We start from the raw sequence: 20,186 nt of genomic DNA, 5'->3' as shown, positions 1-20,186 counted from the left end.
CTTTTTTGTTTTGTTTGTTTGTTTGTTTTTATAATAGGGATTGAGCCCAGGAGCAATTAACCTCTGAGCCACAATCCCAGTACTTTTTATTGAGACATGTTCTATTTAATAATCCTCCTGCCTCAACCACTTAAATCACTGGGATTACAGGTGGGTGCCACCATGCCTGTCTTTTTGGGTTTTGTTGAAGGGGTTAGTTTAAGTAGAGAAGCAACAAGATCAAGTCTGTTTTTTGTCTTGTTTGCTAATTTTAGGAAGAGAAAATGGGTAAAATTTATGCAGTCATTTGGGTTTCTTTCTTTCTTTTTTATTGGCGGGTGGGAAGGCATTACTGGAGATTGAACCCAAGCATGCTCAATGACTGAGCCACATCCCTAGCCCTCGCTTTTGTTTTTTTAAATTTTGAGACAGTGTTTTTACTAAGTTGCTTAGAGGTCTCCCTAAATTGCTGAGGCTGGACTTGAACTTGCAGTCCTTTTGACTCAGTCTCCCCAGTCACTGGGATTATAGATGTGTGCCAATGTGCCCATCAGTCACTTGGGTTTCTGGTTTATTGTTCAATCCTATATCAACTTCTTTGTCTTTTAATATATCTCTGTGGAATTCCAGACATGGTGATAAAGGTCAGAAGTCTGAGTTGAAAACATCATGTAAGACAAAATGAGATAATTTATTTCAAATATTTGGTATAATATGAAATATATTTTCTCTTTGTCTCTGCTTCTTGTCATGAGCTAAAGCCCTTGAATTTTCTGAGCAATAGGAGTATCTTTTGTTTCTCACAGTGAATACATTGGTCATACCTAATAAAGTGATTTAGGGTGAAGTCTCAGATAGCTTCCAGATGGGACTGGTTACTAGAAAAACTAAGTGATTAGAATGTTGGAATTTTTTTTCTTCTTTTTTTTAGTTGTTGATAGACCCTTGTTTTATTTATTTGTATGCGGTGCTGAGAATTGAACTCAGTGCCTCACACATGTCAGGCAAGTGCTATACCCTTCAGCCCCAGCCCCAGCCCCAAGGGTTGGAATTTTTGGTCCCTACCCACCAACCCTGGGAGAGTAGGGGCTGGGATGCTGGCTGGAGATGAAGTTGTATAGAAACTTAATAAGATTTGATGAGCTCTGTTGCTGAAGGAATGGAGGTGCTGGCAGGGTGGCAGTGCACTCCCTCTGCAATATCTTGCTCTGTTTCTTTTCCATGTGGCTGTTTTTCTGTATTCATACTTATGGGTTTTGTTGTAAAATTTTTTTTTTATTGCTGTTTTTTGCCATGCTGTTGCCGAAAGCTCGCTCCCTGCCCCCCCCCCATGCCAATCCAATAACGAGGGAACATTTTTGAGAAATAGAAAAAAGAAGGCTTATCGCTTTGCTAGCGAAGGAGAAGCAGGGAATTCCTGTCCCAAAGGCTGTGATTCTGTCCATCAGCAGGAACAGGGGGCTTTAAAATAGGTGACTCAAAGGCTACCTTCCACATGTTCTCTGCTGGAGTTGTGATTCACTTGTTAATTTGGGAGATGGTCATTTCTGAGACCTGCTGGTACCTCCCCAAAGTATGGATTACCTCCTTCCTATTATGGTGAGTGTGTACTCTGGGACTCTGCCTACAGTGGGGGAGAAAGATAATCCTGTTTCCCTGGAGATTAGGAGGGGGGAAAATTAAGAAGGAGCAGGGAGAGGGGAAGAGAAAGAAACCTGTCCATTTTAAAAGTAAGTTGTAGTGGCAGAGCAGCAAGGGTTATATTCAAAGCATAAAGTAGACCACTGTTACAAGGCTGGGGCTTGAACCCAGGGTTTCACAAGTGCAAGTACTTTACTATTAAGCTTCTTCCCCAGCCCTTCATCTCTGTCCTTTATAATATCCTTTATAGCAGACCGATAAGTATATTTCCTTGAGTTCAGTGACCAGTCTTGTGGGACTGAGCTCTTCAGATGTGGCATCTGAACTTTCTTAAATTCAGGTAGATAGTGTCAGAATTGTGTTGGATTTAAGGACATCCGGTTAATGTCCAATAGAGAATTGCTGGTGGGAGAATATTCCCACAAACATCTGAACATACAAGGTGGTCTGTGCAGAGTGATTTTTTTTTTTAAAACAAGAAATGTTAATAAACATTAAAAAAAAACAGATTTGTTTTTCTAAAGGAAATGGTGGGTGCAGCACTGAGAGAAATTAGAAAAAACTAAACTGGGTGTGGTTAAAGTAGAGGTGGAGGTCCTGTTGTTTTTTGAACAATTGGAAAAACAGTCCACTTTCCTCACTTTACAGATGATATCAAGATCCAGAAAAGTTAAGATAGGTATATTTTTCACCAAATCCTATGTAAGCTTTGAGAGGAGCAGTTTTGTCTGTCTCTTGTTCTTTGCTTTATGTTCAGGGTCAGAAATAGTACTTATAAACAGCAAATTGTAGTTAGTCCTTAAACATTGGTAAATTGAAGTCCAGTTCTCTTAATTTCATGTCCAGATCCCTTTCTATTAGTAGATTCTAAGAAGTTTGTTTTTAAAAACTTTGACATTGTTTGGGAAGGGTAAGGAACAGAGAGGCAGAAAACTGAATCTTTATTACCACTTTTACTTTTTCTCTAAGTGGAACTACTAATATGCTTTTCCCCAACTTGTTTGAAGACATGGTTTGACTTCATTGAGTCTGTGAAATCTTTTCTGTTGAGCCTCCTTTCTTAGATTTTTATATTTCTACTCTTCAGTTTTTCATAGAGCAGCATACAGACTTTTAGAATTATTTGTATTTTCTACATGAAGTATTAGTTGAGTATTTTTCATCTTTTATTCTGCCTTGTGAAATTTCTTACAAAGATGAATCCTCAAACATAGGAAGATTAAGTGAGGTAAAAACCTGGTAATGATGTAATTCCAAAATTGTTCTCAATTGACTTAAATTGAAAGGGTCTTTTAACTAATTTTAGGGGGATAAGATACACCCAGATTGAACCAACACACCACTGCTTCTTAACTTCACCTTTAGGAAGCAAATTTGCTCTTGTTCAAATGAAAATGTGCCTTCTTCTTCTATATGCTCTTTCCATGATACTACTGGCAGTCTTATCATTTTAGTTGTTGATAATGCAAGAGAAGTGAGACTGTGGGAGTCAATAGAATTTGTTATGAAGGGCATAATAAGTGGTAATAAACCATTCACTCAACAACTATCTGGTCTGTCAGTTATAGGAACCCCTTCAACTTTGAAAGCACATGCAAAATTTAAATTGATACAGATCTCCATACTGTATCAGAGCTAAGTTCCTTTTGATCAGAGCAGCTTCTGTGTCTCAGGTTTCTAGTCAGCATTTACAGTTCACCAGAAACATGGGGACCTTCATGAAGATACTGCCATGGTATTTTTTTTCAACATTAATGAACATTTTATTTTCCTCCAGGGTTTTATACAATGTGAGTGTGTGTGTGTGTGTATGAGAGAGAGAGAGAGAGAGAGAGAGAGAGAGAGAGAGAGAGAGAGAGAGAGAGAGAGAGAAAGAGAGAGGTAATTGTTTTTAAAATAGGCTTTCACTATATTTCTGTATTGCCTAGGCTGGCCTCAAACTCACTCAAGATACTCCTGCCTCAGCCTCTAAAGTAACTGGGACAGCAGGTGTGGACATTGTTATGGAGCTATCTGAATACATAATTTCTCCCCATCTAAAATTATTAAGAGAAATCTCAAAGATATTTAAAAAGTATTCACTCCATTATAAACAAGTGTTTTTAAATCTGTGTTTATTTTTTATTATTATATTGCTGCTTTAGTTTTTGCAGCATCTTTTTGTCCTCTGCCCCTCAGGTTTCTGAAATTATAGCTGTAATAATTTTTTTAGACCACAGTCATTGCCACTAATAGTACTTTAGTTAACTTCCTCTTTCTAATTCATCTGTAAACTCTGAAGTGTTTGATGCTCAGATTTGAAGCCAGTTTTCAGTGGACTTTCCTAGAGGGAGGTATCTTCATAGCACTGTAGTATGTTAGAGGAGATCCTATTATAGTCAGCCCTAGAGAGAGATGATTTATAATAAGCTAAGCATTCTCAGAATTATTCAGAAGGTGTGGACTAGTGAAAAGCTGGAGGCTTTGATTCGGCCCAAATTTTGGGGGAGAAAACTACTTAATATCTCTGAGCTTCAGAGTATAATGATCCATTCGTTGTAAAATTGTTGACAGGATTACATTAAATGAGAAACTCTTTTAAAGTACCTAGTACTAATAGGTATTTAGCAGTGAAAGTACCCCTTATTCCATTTCCCTTAGAACACCATAAATTCTTGGAATGGCAGAGATGATGTGGATTTTTCTTTATATACCTAAGTAGCAACATACAGTAGGTACAGTTGAATTAGTGAACTTGACTTCATATTTCATTATTGTTTTTGAAGGCTGGCCATTAACAGGAATGTACCCTCTTTTTTTTTTTTTTAAGAGAGAGTGAGAGAGAATTATTTTAATATTTATTTTTTAGTTTTCGGCAGACACAACATCTTTGTTGGTATGTGGTGATGAGGATCGAACCCGGGCCGCACGCATGCCAGGCGAGTGTGCTACCACTTGAGCCACATCCCCAGCCCCGGAATGTACCCTCTTACTGTATTTAAGGATCAATCCCTCTTTGGGGCCTTTCTTTATTTTCTAGCTCTTCCTCCCACAAAACCACCCTTGGAAGGTTTCTGCTAATAGGCCATTTACCTTTGTCAGGCAACTTGCAGGAAGGTTGTTTTAGTGGATCTGAAGTTTTCTAAGATAGTGAGTCAAAAACTCTTTGTAATAAAAATGGGGAAAAACATGATGAAATAGTAATAAAATAATGCCCTGGCTAGCGAGTGGCAATCTTAATTTGTAGTAGGGAAAACTTAAGGGAAGAGGTCCTTGTCTAAAATAATGAACAGACTTTGAATGGTCACAGTAAGAATGCATAGGAATCAAAGGCAAGGAATTTAAAGAATGTACTTTGAGAGGTGGAAAGGTTCATGAGAAAGTAACAAAAGAATAGTTTTTTGAAGGTATGTTCCGGCTTTTGGTAGAGATTATTGGAAATTATCCCAAGAGATTTGGACTTCATTTGAACCAAAAAAAAAAGCTGCTGAAAATTGTGTGGTAGGGAGTGTTAGCAAGTAGTTTGGTTGTATTGGTCATGAATTACAGGGGAGTGAAAGTGGAATAAAGGGCAGTCTGTTAGAGGGTTTTGAAAATTTTTAAACAGTAGCATATTGTCTTTGCCCTTAAGAAACTCATTTATTTAAAGAGATTCTGTACTTTTTAAATTCTGTATTATGGCTAGATATTCCATAAAATGCTTGTTTTAATAATTTTCAAGTCACATTTGCTTAAAGCAGGAATAGAATCAAATTCCTTTGGTGGGAATCTAGCCTCTGAAAAGAGTTTATGTCACTGAGGCAGATATATTCTTGGGGTAGATTTTGTGATTATTTGATTTTGCAGAGGAGTACACTGATGCTTATAGAAAACCAGAGGCTGTGTCTTGCTGGTACATGACATTATCACTCAGGCTGACTAACTATACAATTCCATGGAAAAGGTACCTAGACTATTTGCTAAAAAACCTTTTATTTCTCAATTCAGATTGGTCCCAGTGAGTAGATAATGAGGTAGGATAATCCCTTTCCTTCTTTTATTTGACATATTTTATTTGAAACTATGAATGCAAAATTCAAAATTCAGATTTTATATATAAACTGAATTATTTTTTATTTTTTGTACAGTGTTAGGCTATTTGGTGAATGCAGTCCAATTATTTAATTGATTCTAAGACACTTTTTCTACATTTTTACTTTTGAAATTGGGGTGCATCTTAGGCTAGTAAAATTTTTTAAATTGCATTCTGTGAAGTAGAAGTCCTATTGACACCGATGCGGTAGGCTGAATAATAGGCCCCCAAATATGTCAGTATCCTAATCCCTGAAACCTTTACAGCTGTGTGAATTAAGGAACTTGAGATGGGGAGTGTCCTGTGTGTCTGGATGGGTCTGATATAATCACAGGAACGAGGTGATTTGAAGATGGAGGAAGGGGCTAAATGCCAAAGAATAAAGGTGACTACTAGAACTGAAGAAGGTGAGGGAATGAATTCTCCGGAAGAAACTGGCTTTACCCCATTACATCTGAACTTAAATCAATTTGGATGTCTGCACTTCAGAACTCTTAGGAGAATAAACTTTTTTTCTTTTCAATTGTAGATGGACACAATACCTTTATTTTATTTGTTTTTATTTTTATGTGGTGCTGGGGACCGAACCCAGAGCCTCACGCATGCTAAGCAATCGCTCTACCACTGAGCCACAACCCTGGCCCATAAACTTTTGTTGTTTTAAGCCATTAAATTTGTTGGAATTTGTTACAGAAACGGTAGGAGACTACTACACCCTAGTTATGACTTTTCTTTTTCCAGTGCCCGAAGTTTTAATGAAATACAGTAAATTTCTATTTCTGCTGTAAATGTTGTTCTTATTCTTGTACTATCACAGAGTAAAAAGTATAAAATGCCAAAGTAAAAATATTCAGATCTGTGTATTTGCTTTTGTATTGCCACATAAATTGTTTTACATAATGGATGCTTGTAAAGTTTCATGTTCTTTCTCTGTAAGAATTGTTGATACATTGAGGTAAGTATCAGATACAGAAATATTTGGTGATTTTTTTTTATTAGACTTGATAATTTTCAAAATATAGTAATTGTTTTCCTGAGCCAGCAACCAGGTCTTGAAGCAGTATTAAGCCAGAATTCACTTATAGGGTTAGAGAATATTTTTCTAAAGAAAGAGCTGAGCTGAAATCGGAATAATGAGTTAAGGTCGGGCAGATGAAGGAGGAAGAGAGAATTTTGGAAGGGTCTTTGCAGAGTAAGAACCCATAAGAATACTCAGAGGTGAGAAGCCAATGCGGTGGTGGTGCACGCCTGTAATCCCAGCAATTTGGGAGCTGAGGCAGGAGGATTGTGAGTTCAAAGCCAGCCTTACCAACTTAGTGAGACCCCAAACAACTTAGACCCTCTATCTAAATAAAATAATTTAAAAAAGGGTAATTTAAAAAGGGCTGAGGATGTGGTTTAGTGGTTAAGCACCCCTGATCCCTGGTACCAAAAGAAAAAAAAAAGAAAGAAAAGATTTGGAGATGAGAAGGCTTGGCTTGAAAATACTAGTGTAATAAGAATGTATAAGGGAGGGGGCATGGACATTATTATCCAAAGTACATGTATGAAGACATGAATTTGTGTGAATGTACTTTGTATACAACCAGATGTGAAAAATTGTGCTCTATATGTGTAATAAGAATTATAATGCATTCTGCTAAAAGAAAAATAATGTATATAGAGCTATTATTCTCAGCCTTTTCATATTTGCAACTACTTTAGTGCTAACATTTTTATTGGCATTACTGAAATAATTAAGCTTTGAATATATGTGTTTGAATGTGTGTGTGTGTGTGTGTGTGTATTTAAAAAACCAAGTTTCAGGAAAGTATCACATATTTACTTAAGCCTTTAACAAAGTAAAACTGTATTCTGCCCAGATCAACCTCTTGGATTTTCTCACCAGCTTACCAGCTGTTTACCTGCATGTCAGCAAGCATCCTTAGTTGTAGCAAAACTAAGTGAAGGAGTGGTGAGCTATGAAGCAGGAGAGTTAAGCAGATCAAACAGATCAGCAAGGGCTGATGATGAATATGAGTGAATGTGAATGAATAGAAAATTGTATTCATTTTCTTTTTGCTGCTGTAACAAATTGCCACAAATTGATGGTTTAAAGCATGAATTTATAGTTTGTGGGTTAGAAGTCCAACTGGGCTAAAGTCAAGGTATCTGCAAGGCTGGATTCCCTTTTGCAGATCTATCGAAGAATCCATGTCTTTGCCTTTTCCAACTTCTAGAAGCTGCTCATATTCCTTGGCCCACACAACCCATTTTCTCCATGTTTAAAGCCAGGAACGTTGCATCTCCCTGGGAATTCCCTCTGACTCTTTTCTACCTCCCTTTTCTACTTTTAAGGAGTTTTGTGATTATATGAGCCCACCTGGATAATCTCAGTATTTTAAAGTCAGCTGATTAAGAATCTAATAACATCTACAGCCTTACTTCCCCTTAGCCAAGTAACCTCATGTATTCACAAGTTTCAGAGAGTAGGACTTAGGTCTTACAGGCCTTATTAAAGAATTTGAATTTTTCTCCATAGTCAGAAGGCACTATTAGAAAGCTGTAAACAAGGAAGCAGTAATTGGATTTGCTTTTTAGGAAAATCACTCTATGTTTAGGGTAGTCATTTGTTTTAAGAGATTAAGTTTGTGAAATATAACTAAACTAGATTTATTTTTTTATTTAATTTTTTAAATTTCACCAAGTTTTCCACGAATGTCTTTTTTCTGTTTTGGGATCCAGTTCAGGATAACATGTTGAATTTAGTGGTCATCTCTCCTGTATTCCTTTAGTCTGTGACAGTTTCTTGGTCTTTTATTTTTTATTTTTTGGTACTGGGGATTGAACTCGGGGGTACTCAACCACTAAGCCACATCTCCTGCCCTATTTTGCATTTTATTTAGAGAGAGGGTCTCACTTAGTTTCTTAGTGCCTCCTTTTTGCTGAGGCTGGCTTTGAACTTTCGATCCTCCTGCTTAAGCCTCCTGAGAGGTTGGGATTACAGGTATGTGCCACTGTGCCTAAGCCTCCCAAGAGGCTGGGATTACAGGTGTGAGCCCACTGTGCCTGACTTTTATTTTTTATGACCTTGATAGTTTGAAGAATATTGCCTAGGTGTTTTGTTTTTAATCCTTTATTTTGGATTTGCTAATGTTTGCAATTACATTAGGGGTGAGTTATGAATTTTTAGGAAGAATGTCATGGAGGTGACATCATGTCAGCTTTGCACATCAGCTTTACTTTTTTTCTTTTAAGCTGGTCATGTTAACCTTGGATACTTATTTAAGTGGGTATTATAACTCAGGCTGTTATAACAAAGTACTATGGATTGGGTGCCTTAAAAACAAGATACATTTATTTTCTATAGTTCTGGAGATTAGAAGTCTAAGATCAAGGTGGCTGCATGGTTACATTCTGGCAAGGGCCTACCTTTCCAGCTTGTTGCTTTGTGCTCACATGGCCTTTCTTTGATGTATGTACATGGAAAGATTTCTCTTATAAGTTCACTAATTCCATTATGGTTGTCATACCTTCATAACCTAATCAAAACCCACTCGCCTCCCTAATACCATCAAATTAAGTATTAGGGATTCAACATAATTGGGGAGGGGAGAACAAACATTCAATCCATAGGGGTTTGCCTGATTCCTCTACTATAAAATTATCATTTTCCAAGTGTATTCATTAGGACTGACTTAACTATAGCCTACATTCAAAAGAAAGGAAATTTAACTTCCCCTTTTTGGAATGAGGTGTATTAAATGATTTTTTTGCATGTTAAAATCATCACAGTAATTAGTAAATGTTTTGAGGAAGATACTTTGAAGTTATTCTATTGTTCTATTTTCCCTTAAAATTTATATTAAATGTGTGTGTGTGTGTGTATGTATGTGTGTTGTGTTTATAAAAATTTTTTTGTGTGCCAGGGATTGAACAGGAGCACTTAATCACTGAGTCACATCCCCAGGCCTTTTTGTGTTTTATTTAGAGACAGAGTCTCACTGAGTTGCTTAGGGCCTCACTAAATTGCTGAGGCTGACTTTGAACTTGGAATCCTCCTGCCACAAGCTCCTGAGCCACTGGGATTACAGGTGTGTGCCACTGAGCCTGGCCAAATTTTAATAATTTAACCATTACTCAGTGACTTCCTGATGCAGTTATTGCTGTGGAATTCTAATGGCAGTTTTCTTTCCTTTCTTCTGTGTTCATTATTTGAATTTTTCTGTAAGGAAGATTTACCCTGCTAATCCTTTATTTTTTATTTTTTTGGTGGTGCTGGGGATTGGACCTAGAGTCTTGTGCATGCAAGGCAAGCACTCTACCAACTGAGCTGTATCCTCAACCCCCTGCTAATCTCATTTTAACATTTATTCAATCATATGTATTATTGTAAACTTATCCTTTGGATTATAATACTGTTGTTATTTATTTTCGTTTTTCACATTATTCCAACTTTAGCCATTGGGAGCTTTTTCAGGTTGGCTCCTGTGTCCAATTCATTTCCCCCATCCTTTTATTTTTTGAGCAGTCATGTCATTCTGCAAATGAAGAGATTTTTACTTGTTCTTTTTAATTGATGTATTTCTTTATTGAAGTAACTAGTAGGCCCTATAAATTTTTGAACAGGAGGGGTAGAAGAGGACATCTTGTTTTCTTCCTTAGGAAGAAGTTTTCCTTTACCATTAAGTATGATGTTTTCCATGGGATTCTAGTAGCTATTCCTTATTATATTGAGAAGGTTTTCTTCTAGGGCCTGGGGATGTAGCTTAGTGGTAGAGCACTTGCTTAGCATGCCTAAGGCCCTATGTTTGATACTACGCACAGCAAAAAGAAAAGAAAGAAAAGCTGATTTTCCTAAGAATTCCTTTCTTTCTTTTTTTTTTTTTTTTTTTTTTTTTTTGCTGGTACTAGGGATAAGACCCAGGGCCTTGGTAGGCAAATGCTGTACCACTGAGGTATAGTATTAGCTACATTCCACTCCAATTTCTAGTTTATTGAGAGATTTTTTTAAAAAAATGAATGGATATTGAGTTGTATCTAATGTATTTTTTTTTGTATCTGTGGTATTATATGGCTTTTCTTCTTAAATCTCTTAATATGATAAATTACTTTGCATGTATTTCTAATGTTGAAGAAGCATTTCATTCCTGGTATGAACCAGATTAATTATGATGCATTTTACTTTTTTTATTCTACTATATTTTATTTGTTGATATTTTGTTGATGAAAAAAAGCTTGCAGCTAAGTTTAACCAGTACTTTTCCACACGATAACCTTCATATTTCAGTATGCAGTTGTTTTAGTCAGCTACTTCACTGCTGTGACTAAAGGACACAACCACAACAACTGTAGAGGAGGAAAGGCTCATTTAGGGGCTCAAGATTTCAGAGGCCTCAATCCATAGACAGTCAACTTTATTCCTCAGGTCTCCAGGTGAGGCAGAAAAACATGGTGGAAGAATGTAGCAGAGTAATCAGCTCACAGCATGATCAGAAAGCAGACAAGTTTTCACTTGCCAGATATAAACATATACCCCAAAGTCATGCCCCCAATTCCCACCTCCTCCAGCCACACCCTACCACTTCAGTTACTACTCAGTTAATCCCTATCAGGGGATTAATTCACTGATTGGGTTAAGATTCTTGCAACCCAATTATTTCTCCTCCGAACCTTGTTGCATTGTCTCATACTTGAGCTTTTGGGAGACACCTCACTTCCAAACCATAATAGCAGTAAGAGTGCTGTGTTCTTATTCCTGCTTTCATCATAGGGAAAATTAAGAAAACGTATACTCCATTGTTGGTATTTAATAAAATTAATATTTTTAATGTGTTATTTAGAACATTCTTAAGGGAAGTCAGCCATTTTCTCCCTGTCAGTGCAGTGTTAAAGAATATGCTAGTAACTAGTACTGCTTGGTCTCACTACTTCAGTTTATGCCACAAGTCTAGCATGTTACCCATCATGTATTTTTTTTAATATTTATTTTTTAGTTGTAGTTGGACACAATATCTTTTAATTATTTATTTATTTTTATGTGGTGCTGGGGATCAAATCCAGGGCCCCCGCCCTTGCTAGGTGAAGGCTCTACTGCTGAGCCACAACTTCAACCCCCCCCATAATGTTTTTTTATATAATTTGTACAAAGGTTAACACATCGTGGAAGGCAAATGACATCTTAGCACTATTAGAAAAATAGTCTTTACCTGTGGATTCTTTTTGAAGTGATTTTTCCTTTCTTGATGTTATATTCTTCTTTTGTCAAAAATCATTTGGCAGGCCAGGTATGGTGGCACACAGTCTGTTCCTAGCAACCTAGGAAGCTTAAGGCAGGAGGTTTGCAAGTTTGTAGCCTCACCAATTTAACAAGAGCCTGCCTCAAAATAAGAAATATAAAGAACCAGGGATGTTGCCCAGTAGTAGAGTGACCCATAGCCTCCCCCAATTAAAAAAAAATCAGTTGGCAGTAAATAAGTGGATTCTTTATTGTGTTCCATTGTTTTAAGTGTCTGTTTTTATGTTAATACCTTACTGTTTTGGTTACTATAGCTTTGTAGTATGTTTTGAAGTCAGGTATTGTAATGCCTCCAGCTTTGTTCTTTTTGCTCAGGATTGCTTTGCTATTTTGTGGTTCCACACAAATTTTGGGAATATTTTTACTAGTTCTGCAAAAAAGGTAATTGGTTTTTTGATAGGAATTAGACTTAATCCATAAATCATTTTTGGTTGGACATTAATTTTTCCAATCCCTAAATGGGATCCTTCCATTTGTGTGTGTGTGTGTGTGTGTGTGTGTGTGTGTGTGTGCACGCACGTGCGTTTGTGTGTGTTCTTTTCAGATTTTTTAATTGTGTTTTGTAATTTTCATTGTAGAGATTATTTACTTCCTTAAATTAATTCTTCAGTATTTTTGATTTTTTGAAGTTATTGTGAATGGGATTGCTTTCTTCTTGATTTTTCTTAGTAATTTTATTATTCCTATGTACAAAAGCTTCTAATGTTTGAGGTGCCCTTTTTTCTTGCTTTATTGCTCTAAGATTTACAATACAGTGCTGAATAAGAATGGTAAATAGACATTCTTGTCTTGTTTGGAAACAATTTAGGCTTGAATATGTTTTTCTTTATTTGAACATATTTATAACTGTTTTGAAGCTTTTGTTTTACTGAATTCAACTTCTGGGATCTCTTCGATTCTGGGGTCTGCCTGCTTTTTTACTGGGCATTTTGTTGTGTCCTTTGTCTACACAGTTAAGCTGTCGACAAGGCACTTGACCCAACAATTGTAACTGATAAGAAGTTACTTTTAGAAAAGTAAAATAAGTTGACACAAAGATTTGCCTACAAATTTATTTTTTGTCACATAGTATAACTTTAAAATTTTAAAACAACCCAAATCATCAGTAATAAATAATAGATTAATAATAATAAATGGAGTTAATAATAAATCCATGTAATGGAATCCTATTCACATTAAAAATGATGATGGAAAGATATTCATGAACATCAAAATGAAGGATTCATGTTAAATTATACCCACTTCTTCTTTACTGAATTGGGCATATATATGCTAAAAGAAAATATTGAATGGTTATGTGTGAGAATGTTAAGAGCAGTTATCTCATGTAGTAAGATTATGGATGAATTTTATTTGCTTACTTTCTGTATCTTTTTTTATTTTTTAAAAAATTTCAAAGACATTTTTTAGTTGTTGATGGACCTTTATTTTATTTGTTTGTATGTGGTTCTGAGAATCAAACCCAGTGCCTCACACATGCTAGGCAAGCGCTCTTCTGAGCTATACAACCCTAACCCTCTTTTTTTTTTTAATTTTTTAAAACAATATCTTTTTAATGTATTTATTTTTATGTGGTGCTGAAGATGGAACGAAGTGTCTCACCTCTGCCTGCAAGCACTGTGCCACTGAGCCACAACCCCAGCTCCTCTGTATCTTTTTTAATGATGAAAAAAAATGTATATTTAGAATTAGTTGGCTGGACTCAGTTTAGAGGATACCAACATCAAATTTTGGCAACCATCAAAGCATAATATTCAGGAGCCAGTTAAACACATGCCTTCTTTTCCCATCAGGATTGACTAGGGTATTGACTTTTGCTGGCCAACATCAGAGCTTCTGCACAGCCTGTTTGATCTGGAGCTTATTGGCCTTGACATCCACAATGAACACTAGTGTGTTTTTTGTCTTCCATCTTCTACATGGCAGACTCAGTAGTCAAGGGAAGCTTAATGATGGCAGAGTGAACAAGCTTGTTTCTCCTGGGGCCACTCTTCTAAGGGCATTTGGGCTGACTCCTGAGCCACAGTGTCTGGGGCCACCAGAATGTGGGTGATGTGTGGACTTTTTTATTTTTATTTTTAATTAATTATTATTATTATTATTTTGGTTGTAGATGCCTTTGAGCCCTGCCTTCTTGGCTTTCAAAGCTTTTGCTTTGCCTGGGATAGAAGCTTCCTTCTCTTTTGATGCCATCTTGGTGAAAAGTGTGACTGTTAATAGCAATTTTTTCAGTAAGATTACAGACAGTTTTTGTCACTTTCTTTTAAAATAATGACCCATCACATTTGCAATAAGTAAAATATATCTAAAGTTATTTTTCAAAAACTCAACTACATATATTGCTAATTTATTTTCTCTTCCATATCCATTGTCTCTGTCCATTTTTGCTATATTGAAATAACTCTTTGTGTATGTGTTTGTGTGGTGCTGGGGATCGAACTCAGGGCCTTATGCAGGCCAGGCAAACACCCTACACTGAGCTACACCCCTAACCTCACCAGTAGTCTTTTAATATGTACCACAAAATCATTTTCAGTAGAAAGATCAGTTTCAATAATTATTACAAAAGAAAGTATTGCCTTTAAAAAAGTTTAACATAATATGTATGTAAATGTGTACAGTGCACTATGTTGTTATACTCTTAGAAAAACTTGTTGTTATACTCTTAGTTCCTTCCTTCCTAGAAAACAATATTTGGAGGCCTTAGGTAAGCTATGAAAAATAGTTGAAATAGGTACTCTAGAGAAGAAAAAAAACAAAGACTGATTTTTTTTTATGTATATAAGGAGAGGCAAAAACAACAGAATCATAGACAGGTGTTGTAAAACTGCACCTTTCAATATGGTAGCCTCTAGCCACATTTGAAATTTGGGTAATCTGAATTGAGAAATGCTTTAAGTGTAAAATATACACAATGGGGTTTGAGGAAAAATTTAAAAAATGAGATATCTTATTAAGTTTTAAATACTGAATGCATGTTAATGTGATATATTTATCTTTTAATTAATTTTAATTACAGTTGCTCCTCCACAAACAGTGGGTTTACATTCCAATAAACATGTCTTGAATTGAAAATACCACTAGTAGAAAATACATTTAATACATCTTACCTGCAAATATCATAGCTTAGCCTAGTTTACCTTAAGTATGTTGAGAACGGTTATATTAGCCTGTAGTTAGATAAAATTATCTAACACAAAACTATAAAACATAAAAAGTGTCGTAACATAAGTAGTAATAAAGTGTTGAATATTTCATTGTAATTTATTGAATATCAGTATCCAACGAATGTTGGCCTCACAGTATACTGTGGAGGATTATGTAGCTGACCAGTGCTGTGGTTCCCTGCTGCTGTTCTGCATGGTGAGAGTATCCTACAGTTTGTTACCAGCCCAAGATCAAAATTTGAAGTTCAGTTTCTACTGAATGTATGTGCTTTTGCTCCATGGTCAAGTCAAAAAATCCTAAATAGGGACCATCAGTTTCAGATACTTTTTCATACCTTTGGAACATTTAAATTGTGATATTGAGTAAGAAATGGTAAACCTCTACATATGATTAAATATTCTTGCCCCCAAATCCCCCAGAGTGCATTTTTTTCTTGAATGGACTGGGAAGTAAAAAGACTTCCTCTGGTGGGTAATTCACTGATGTTAAATTTTAGCAGATATAACATTTCCACTATTTTTAGAAGAATGACATTTGAATAGTTTGGACATGATGATCATTTCTCTATTTTCAGTTCATTTAGCATGGATGAGGCAAATCAATAATTAAGTGGTAGATATTTAAGTAGATTTTGACTTGGATCTTCTCTTCATTACATTCTCTTCAGAACATTATACCAGACTAATTCTGAGACTATAGTGCTAATAGGGTAGTTTACTGAGGTTAAAGTGAAATGAAGAAAATCTATCTTACATATGTAAGTAGGGAGAGGAGGAGAACATTTGCTCATTAGTTATTCCCAATAACTATTTTCCTTTTAAGTAAATAAGTTATTTCAGGTAAACTGTGATTATATAAAATAACCTGTAAGAAAATTAAATTTTAAACCTAGTAAAATGTTATGTGAATTTTGGGTCTTAGTATTCTTTTGAAATTATACAGTTGTGGATATTAGTTATCCTTTAATGCCTGATTATAAATTATCTTTGTGTTGGCTGTAGAATATGTATTACATGGCCCCAAATGAAGATTCTGCCACATTATTTAGTAGAAATTGAATACAACCAGGAAATGTAAGCTTTATTCTCATTTCTTTTATTTAACTTTTTTATTTTTTAAAATATTTATTTTTTAGTTTTAGGTGGACACACTATCTTTATTTTATTTTTATGTGGTGCTGAAAATCGAACCTAGTGCCTCAATGCATGCTAGGCAAGGGAGCTACCACTTGAGCCACATCCCCAGCCCCCTTCTCATCTCTTTTATACATTTGTTTTTATACATTATTATGACAAGGAGCACAGCAGTACTTCCTTTGTTTACTTGTGTCAGGGAATTTTAAGCCATTTATGAATTTTGTTCTTGTTACTGTTTCTTATGGCACAGATACTTATTTCCTTCCCCAGGAGATTGAAACTAGATCCTAAGATAATTAAGGCATGCCCCAAACACAAAGAAAAGTGGTTGGACCAAGACTAGAATTCCATTGTTGGGATAATTGTCCATTTGCTTGGCTAAAGAAAGCAAGCTGGATTTAATTGTAGTGAGGGGCAGCAGGTTGTTAGTTAAGAGCATGGATTTGAGCTGGTTTTCTTGATTCACATCTGTTACTTCCTAATCATGAAACTTTGTTAAACAGATTACTTCTGAGCCTCACTTAACTTAAAAAGTGGATATGGTAACACTATTTACTTCAGAGAATGGAAGGAGTTTATGTAAAGCATTTAGAATAGTGAGTGGCTTATAATATAATCTGTTTAATGAAGGAGGTTTACAAGCATTACAGGAAAACATACATGTATAGTTTTATAATCTTGGAATGTGGAAGGCCTATTAAGTATAATTCAAAGAGATATCAAACATAAAGAATGATTTTATTACATAATAATCATGAAAGTATATCAAAAGATACTGTGAACAAAGTTACAAGATAAACAGTACTCTGAGAGAAAATACTTACAACATATAAAGCAGGACTAATTTTCATTAAGGAAAGTATGCCCTGTAGAAAAAGGGCAAATACAGAGAAAGACAAGAGTCTCAGCATCACTCATAGTTAATTAATGCAAGCTAAAATGTCATATTGGCAAAGATTTAAATATATTTACATCGGGAAGGTGAGGCATTCTTAAGCATCATTGATGGAAGGTTTAAATTGGTAGACATTTTAAGAGAGATTTTTAAACATGGCTTTTTTTTTTTTTAAGTTGTTGTTGGACCTTTATGTGTTTATATGCAGTGCTGAGAATTGAACCCAATCCCTCACACATGACAGGCAAGTGTGCTACTGCTGAGCCAGAGCCACAAGCCCAGCCCAATGTGGCCAATTTTTAAAGCACAAAAACTTTGAATTTCCAGTTTCACTTATAGATAACTTATCCTGCATATTGATCCCAGATGTTAATCCACCCTCTGAAATAAATATTTATCAGTGAGGATTTAGTAAGTGTCATATTTATTCAATAAAATATTTCAGAGGCTTTAAAAAATAATGCAGATTTACATATACTAACAGAAGGATAGTCAAAATGTATTAAGTGAAAAAATCAAGTTGTGAACTATTATGATTTTATGCAGTTTAAAAAAAATAAATGTCATATATGCTTATATATGCATACATACATGGGTATGCAAAGAAGTACAAAAAAAAAATTACCAGATTGTATCTTGGAGGTACAATATCAGCTACCAAAGAGAGGAAGGAATTTTTACTTTATAGTCTTCATTATTTGTATTTTTTTTTAAAGCAACAGATGTAATTGTTACTTTTTTTTCTTTTGGGGTCCTGGGATTAAACCCAGGGCTTGTGTATATTAAGCTTGTGTTCTATTGAGCTATACCCCTAGCTTGTTTTTTTATAAATAAGAAAAACAAGACTGATACAAAGAGGTTTGAACTCCTTTCATACTGGGTATTAGTTATCTATGGCTGCATTATAAAATCCACTGAAACTTAGCAATTTAAAACAACAAATGTTTACATCACAGCCTGTGAGGGACATTAAATTGGGGGTGGTCTGACTTGGTTGTTCTGGATTAGGGTCTCTCTTGAGATTGTAGTCAAGTTGTTAGTTGGGCTTTCATTATTTCAAGACTTTCTGAGTTTGAATAATGTACTTGCAAACTCACTCGAGGTTGTTGGCAGGCCTCAGTTTCTCTTTGGCTGTTGGTCACACAATTCTGTTCTGCACTACATCGCTTCTCCATAGGACTGTTCACAGCTTGACAGATTGCTTCTTTAAGACTAATCTAAGAGAAAGAACATCAGAAGTCAAGACTGGGCTAATTTGGGAAATGATATCTCCATCTGTGCCTCATTGACCACACAGACTATTCCTTATACATTGTGAGGGAGGACCGTGCAAGATCTGAATAGTAGGAGCAATATGATCATTAGGGTTCTTACCAAAGGCTAGCTACCACAGTAGGTTTGTGACAGTATATATCTTTTGTGATAAATTGGGATTATGGAGAAGAAAATTAATTGGGTCAACATTTAGATGGAACTGTTTTAAAATTTAGGTATCTCTTTACATATTCCCATAAATATTTGCTTTTCATTTTCTTTTTCAGGTCCAGCACACAGTCAAATGCAGGTTCCATCTGGGTATGGATTACATCATCCAAACTATATTGGCCCCTCAGGACATTTCCCTCAAGGACCTGGAAAAATGACCTCATTGCCATTGGAGAGCCAGCGTGGTGATTACTACTCTGGTCTCTATACAGTACCAACACAAAATGTGGTGACTCCTTGCACAGCAAACCAATCAGGAGCACAGCAGATGTATGGCAGGGGTCCTCCTGCCCCTCACGTTGTGGGATCTACTCCAGGATCTTTCCAAGGTGCTGCATCATCAGCATCCCATTTGTATACGAGTGCCTCCCAGCCATATTCCTCTTTTGTGAATCACTACAATAGTCCAGCCATGTACTCTGTCAACTCTTCTGTTGCTTCTCAGGGATTTCCCTCTACTTGTGGTCATTACGCTATGTCAACTATTTCTAATGCTGTATATCCTAGTGTTTCATATCCTTCTCTGCCTGCTGGTGATCCATATGGGCAAATGTTTACCTCACAAAATGCTCCGACTGTCAGGCCAGTTAAAGATAATTCATTTCCTGGCCAAAATACAGTTGTCAGCTACCCATCACCACTTCCACCTCCACCGTCACAGCAGCAGCAGCAGCAACAGCAGCAGCAACAGCAACAGCAACAGCAGCAGCAAAGTCTTTCAGGATATAATACCCTATCATGGTCAGCTCCGGGCCTTCCATCAACTCCAGACAGTCTCATCCGAAACCACACGGGGTCCCTGGCTCCAACCAACAACAACCCGACAAATACTGGTAGGTTGAATGAACAGTTCACCAAAACAATGTTGAAAATCAGTGCTTTTTCTGTCAGGTTATTTATGGGAAGGATAAAGATATACTGCTTGGTAGAAATTTTGGCAGTAAACTCACCATTACAGTGCATTTGCTTTATTTTTTTGTGGTATTTTACTGCATCTACCTGAACCTTTCTGCCTTACCATTTACAATTAGCCACCCAGCTGTCTTCCTTGTATAGCCTGGTTCCTTCCTCAGGCAGTATTTGCTCATGTGTTATTTGCCTCTGTAATAGTTGTCTTTAATGTGAACCGGGTATGGGGTAAACTGGAAGGGTATATTTTGAGGATGTCTTGCTGGCCATTACTTTCTCTTTTCTATGTTCGAGTGGGGCAAGCATGTTTCCATCTAGAGTCCCACTGATATAGAAAAGATGATGCCTGTGACATTACACTGGCTTCCCTAAGTTAACCTCTGTGAGGGACTTTCAAGGAAGATATGTGTTAACACATAAAAGTTGTTTTCTCAAATGGGTAAATTTGGATGAAGAATGAGGGAGAAATGAGATGCATGAAGAGGACCCTGTTAGTTTGCCTCTCTGACCTTCCTAAATCAAGAAATAGTTAAATGTTGTTTTTAAAATCACATATGTAAGATGTATGGGTTTTTAAGTTGGTGTTTTCATAGGTTATTCTCACTTTAATTCAACTCATGAGCTTAGAATTTAACAAAGTGTTCT

General features: G+C 36.1%; 1 protein-coding gene across 4 annotated transcripts in view; it reads left to right on the top strand.

The window, feature by feature from the left end:
* Window positions 1-20,186, top strand: part of Sec24b (SEC24 homolog B, COPII component) — an 82,092-nt gene that overhangs the window by 2,553 nt on the left and 59,353 nt on the right. For all 4 annotated transcript variants that reach the window (XM_078021823.1, XM_078021822.1, XM_078021821.1 and 1 more), the window contains exon 2: window positions 18,689-19,465. In XM_078021823.1, the coding sequence (XP_077877949.1) occupies window positions 18,689-19,465 (777 nt within the window). The remainder of the gene's footprint in view (window positions 1-18,688; window positions 19,466-20,186) is intronic.

This window comes from Ictidomys tridecemlineatus, chromosome 9, assembly GCF_052094955.1.
Source record: "Ictidomys tridecemlineatus isolate mIctTri1 chromosome 9, mIctTri1.hap1, whole genome shotgun sequence".
Classification (NCBI taxonomy): domain Eukaryota; kingdom Metazoa; phylum Chordata; class Mammalia; order Rodentia; family Sciuridae; genus Ictidomys; species Ictidomys tridecemlineatus.
Note: the sequence above shows the minus strand (reverse complement) of the source record. Positions and strands in the feature narration are given on the sequence as shown.